Source organism: Kryptolebias marmoratus, linkage group LG12, assembly GCF_001649575.2.
Source record: "Kryptolebias marmoratus isolate JLee-2015 linkage group LG12, ASM164957v2, whole genome shotgun sequence".
In the NCBI taxonomy this organism is placed as follows: Eukaryota; Metazoa; Chordata; class Actinopteri; order Cyprinodontiformes; family Rivulidae; genus Kryptolebias; species Kryptolebias marmoratus.
In genome coordinates this window covers 22,476,980-22,482,429 of record NC_051441.1, presented here as the reverse complement: position 1 = coordinate 22,482,429, position 5,450 = coordinate 22,476,980, and the positions used below count along the sequence as shown (strand labels likewise).

The 5,450-nt window shown below is 39.6% G+C and overlaps 1 protein-coding gene across 2 annotated transcripts in view; it reads left to right on the top strand.

Annotated features, from left to right (window-relative positions):
* gspt1l (G1 to S phase transition 1, like) overlaps window positions 1–5,450 on the top strand; it is a 25,337-nt gene that overhangs the window by 12,036 nt on the left and 7,851 nt on the right. For both annotated transcript variants that reach the window (XM_017434646.3, XM_017434645.3), the window contains 2 exons: window positions 1,252–1,432; window positions 4,156–4,310. In XM_017434646.3, coding sequence (XP_017290135.1) covers window positions 1,252–1,432; window positions 4,156–4,310 — 336 coding nt within the window. The remainder of the gene's footprint in view (window positions 1–1,251; window positions 1,433–4,155; window positions 4,311–5,450) is intronic.

Sequence of the window (5,450 nt, the reverse complement as noted above, 5' to 3'; positions counted from 1 at the left end):
TTTTTTTTTTTTTTTTTTTGCGGAGCGGACGGAGCAATGACTTATATTTGGGACGGAGTTTGTTCAGCAACGCGCTGCGGGTGACGTCACCGTTTCCGCGACAACGTTAGTGACGTATAAATTGCGCGACACATAACGATAATGAATTTTGTTGCCAACGCTTTTAATTATCGAATTTTATCGATTTTATCAATTCGTTGTTGCAGCCCTATTGGAGTTTAATTCTTTTTAATGCATTAAAATGTTTTAAACTTGATGCTGACTGTTTTCAAAGACAACACACAAACAGATCTTATTCATTGTAATTCCAACAACAGTATCCCTTAGAGGTCAACTATGTTTTTCTCTGGTTGATGCCAACTTTTAGAAATCAGACAGCCAGCGACTGATGTACAACACCCATTTTTGACCTTTGTTTTCTGCCTCTGCAAAAGATGACTCAAAAAGTAATGAACAGAATTGATGAATTTTTTAAGGAAATCTTGAGCTTGTTAAAAGAACAAATGATTACATTTTGGTGGTGATCAGGATCACAACCGGCTCCTTTTTTAATGACCCTATGGCCTAGGCGGAGGTTTGCACTTGGAGTTCCTCAACATATAGTGATGAGATCAAATGATGATGATTTCATTTGTTCCATTATATCGCAATGATAATGGGTCTTGGTGAAGGTTTGCTCTCTAGCTGAAAATATTTTTTGCCAATATGTATTTTTCATTTAACAAAATATAACAATTTCTTAAAGTAAATGAAAACATATTTAAGCCCTTTGAAAAACTTGAACACCAAAAATAAGTGGCGTTTCAGCCAGCTTTGTTTAGATTCAGCAGTGGGAACAGTGTTTGCACTCCTCAGCTGGTTTTACTCAGACACGTTTCCCCAACTCTCTCTAACAGAACTTAGGAAAAATATGAGAGGTAAAGGAGTAAAACACCACCTCAAATACTTGATTTAAGGTGGTGTCTCATTCAGCCAACAAACCTTTTCTCCATTTATGTAACTTTTATCTGGGTGACAACAAGCGGACTGTCACTCTCGCTCTGTCTGGCCTGAAATGCTGTTTGTCTAACACATAAACAAGTGGGATGCATAACTTTCAAAATCTTAACATTAGTTTTGCTTGCAACCTTTTTTTACCTGATCACAGAAAAGTCCTACAGTTTGAAAATCAATGGTTTAGATCTTTGTGTAAATATTTTGTACACGTGTTGCTGTGCATACCAGGTATTAACACAACTGCTTTATCTTCAGGTATCTATCATGGGCTTTGGATACCAATCAAGAGGAAAGGGACAAAGGCAAGACAGTGGAGGTGGGCCGAGCATACTTTGAAACAGACAAAAAGCACTTTACTATCTTAGATGCTCCAGGCCACAAAAGCTTTGTTCCCAACATGATTGGAGGTGCATCACAAGCAGATCTGGCTGTTCTGGTGAGTAACAAAACTTCACCTCAGTGTTTTTAGAAAGTTACACCCTCACACAGTCTTTTGAAGCAACAATTTTTTATAGTGGATTTTTCCGATGTTTTAGTAGAAAATTACATGTTATATGATGCAATTACAGGGCTCCCCCCAGTGTATTAAAAACCTGGCAGGCCACCAGGCTAAGCTCTGCTTGTTCATTATAAATACGTCATTTTTTATACGTTTTTTTCCACCCGCTCCCCCAAAACCACTGCCTTTATCTGCCTCACCGCGTGAGGGAACGCACGCCAGCAGTGACGTAATCACGCTGTCCCCGCCTCTGTGCCAAGGTCCCGTGTGGTGTCACGTCGTGCACCTTTTATAACTTGGTGCGGACCGCGTGCACCACGCTCCGTTCAAAATAGACGATTTTGGTGCTCTAGCGGAGCAGGTTCACCTGCATCAGCTTGGAGTCCTGCGTGACTCTAATGAGCCCTGAGGCCGAGCCTCCTTCAGCTACCTGGAGTTAGCATGTTGTCAGAGCCACAGTGATAAACATGGAACGAGCCGGTTTAACCAAAAATGGTTAGTTGAGCTGAAATTCAGCAGGTGGCTTTACAAGACTGAATATGGTAAGCATGTTTTGTGCTTAGTGAAAATATTATCCTTGTTTACCAGTAAAATGATGCTATTAAATTCAGCATTAGATGTTTTGTTGTTCCATGTAGTGATCCAACATGCAGCCTGTGCCACAAAAAGCACAGCGTCTGTCTGTCAGAGTTCTCTGTTGTTATTCATTGGCCTGGAAGTGAGACGTGTGTTGGTGCTTTGTTTGCACTTTTTCATTTATGTTCATTAACCGGGCTTAGCCTCTTTTCTGGGGGAAAACCTGAATTAGTTACCTTACTTATACCCATTTCTGACAAATGGATTGATTTGCAAATCTGATAAACCCATATTTTATTCACAGTGGAACACAGTAAACATACCAAATGTTGAAACTAAGAAATTATACATTTTTGAGAGGAGGTCATTTTAAATTTAATGGCAGCAACACATCTCAAAAGTTGTTCCAGGTCAATGTTTCCCCTCTTCTTTTATGAACAGACTGTAAATGTCTAGGAACTGCTGAAGAATTTGGAGGGAATGTCGTCTCATTCTTGTTTGATGTAGGGTTATAGCTGTTCAAGAGTCTTGCATCTTTTTTGCTGGGATTTTTTTTTTTCCATGATGCATTAAATGTTTTCAGTTGGTGTGCGATCTGGACTGCAGGCCGGTCAGTTCAGCACCCAGACTCTTCTACTACACAGCAGTATGTGGTTTAGCATTGCAGTTTAGATATGTTTACTATGTTCCAATGTAGAGATGCACTGGAGAATCAGCTTATAATTAATTCAGAACAGTTTTTGGCTTGACTGTCTGGTCAGCACTCAAAAATCTGATCCTTTTCTTTGGTCAGTGAAGGCACCATCGGTCGCACTGGCAACAGTCTCTCTGTGGAAGTTCATACTGAGTGAAGAGGACTTACAGTAAAGGCCCCCACATACCTGGGTGTACTTCACTCAGAGGTCCGCACATACTCTAGTGGCCATTGACAAATTCTAGGGAGGCCATCAATTTCTGAATTGTTTCTCACTATTTACAACAGGAAGGATGATTGTGTAGCTACAATTAAATGAACAAATAACCTAACAATCTTACCGATCTAACAGTAAGAGTTTTGTTTGTTTTCTCAAATATTAATTTAACCACAGTGGCTATTGGAAATCTTGTTGGGGAAAAATAAATTTTGGTGCAATCTGTTTTATAATGTCCACAAAAGATTAAAATGTTCCGTTCTGTTTTCTGTACTGTAAATATTTTTTTCTGTAAGGTTTTACTTGTTTAAACACCCTGGTGACAGTGATTAAGAGTCAAAGCTCAGTAACTTAGTAGGAAAAAAACTCATTAAATAAAAATATATTTAACTCACTTTGCAAACTCTAGCCAGTATTTAATCTGTTTTCTTCAACAGTGGCTTTCTGTTTGCCACTCTCCCATAAAGCTCAGACTGCTGAAGAACCCAGATAACAGCTGTAGCTCAGTCTCTATCATCTCACCTGCTGAAGCTTGGTGAAAGACTCCCAGATACTTGAACTCCTCCGTGTGAGGCAGACACACTCCCAATCCAGAGAGAGCATTCCACCCATTTCTGCTTGAGATCCATGGTCTCAGACTTAGAGGAGCTAACTCCCAGTGCACGCTGAAGGTCATGGCCTGAAGACGCCAACAGAACCACATCATCCGCAAAAAGCAGAGATGAGACCTTGGCGTTCCCAAACCAGACACATTCCTCTTTACACTTACACCTTGAGATCCTGTCCATGAAGACTACAACCGGGATTGGAGACGAGGGACTCGCACTGAGAACAAGCTTGACTTTGTGCCAAGAATGCAGACACAGCTCCTGCTTTGGTCATACAGGAATTGGGTAGCACCCCATAGAATGTCTTGGGGAACACCGTCATAAGTCTTGTCCCTTATTCCAGTGTGAATAAAATATGGGTTTGAGGTTTGCAAATCTCAAATCTATCTTAAAATATTTGTTTTTCCAATTTGATTTTTATTCCTCTTAAACAAATTTGTACAGAACAAGTCTGTATTTAATGTCACTTGATAAGAGGTTATTGTTTTCTTTAGTTTGAAGTTCCAAGCCTCCTGTGTGTGCTAGCATGAGCAGACTACATCACAAGCTGACTGTTTCTCTTTAGGTGATCTCTGCCAGGAAAGGCGAGTTTGAAACTGGTTTTGAAAAAGGTGGACAGACAAGGGAGCATGCCATGCTGGCCAAAACAGCTGGGGTCAAGCATCTGATTGTTCTGGTGAACAAAATGGATGATCCTACAGTCAACTGGAGCCTGGAGAGGTAAGGAGAAAGAAAATGTCAAGAGGTGCAGACCTGGAAATTAAAGGTACCTGAATGCCAATTGCATTTGTTTCTGCCTTCAAGCTTTAAAAGATCTGTTAAACTACTGCCCCGTTGGCACTAAACAAACAAATACAAGAGTTGAACAGAAACATTTCTAACTCTTTAATCAGGTGATCATTCAGTCTGAGGAAATACATGGAGCAATATTCAACAGACTGTGGTGGTCAGGAAACTACAGTTTTCAGTTCAGGAGGAACATTATAAACAGCTGTTAGTCTTTTCTGGATTCTCAGCAGTTATGACTGGTGTACAGATCAATCCCAGTATGTATTGATACCAGTACTGGATCAATAGGGGGATGGGGTCAATACTTGAATTTGTTTCTCCTCCTCTACTTTCAGTATGTTGCGTCTGTTCCAGAAGTGCAATGAAAGGAAAAAAAGACATGGTTAATTATATTGTTTCTGAACAACAAAAAAGGTTAATTATAAAACAACTAATTAATAGTAGACAGCAAAGATCAGTCTTTTAAAAGTCATGAAAAGATTGGCAGGTTTTTCGTCATTATGATAAATCTCAAACTAATCTCTCCTACTTGAACTTTCTAGGTTCCCCTTATAAATTAAAAGTATCAGATTAGGTATATGTTGATGATATCCTGTATTTACAATGAGCTGGATACTAAATTTTGCAGTATTGTACACCACTAGTGATGATAGGCTGCTGTTCTTGACTAAAAGGTTTTACCTATTTTAGTTTACTGAGAGTCCAAAAAGAAATTAGGTATTTTTTTTACCAGTGTTGCTATTCATTATTGTTTACATTATACACTGCCTGGCCAAAAAACAAGGTTACACACTCTAATATTTCGTTGGACCGCCTTTAGCTTTGATTACGGCACACATTCACTGTGGCATTGTTTCAATAAGCTTCTGTAACATCACAAGATTTATTTCCATCCAGTGTTGCATTAACTTTTCACCAAGATCTTTCATTGATGATGGTAGAGTCTGACCTTCTCCAGCACATCCCAAAGATTCTCAATGGGGTTAAGGTCTGGACTCTGTGGTGGCCAATCCATGTGTGAAAATGATGTCTCTCACTCCCTGAACCACTCTTTCACAATTAAAGCCCCAT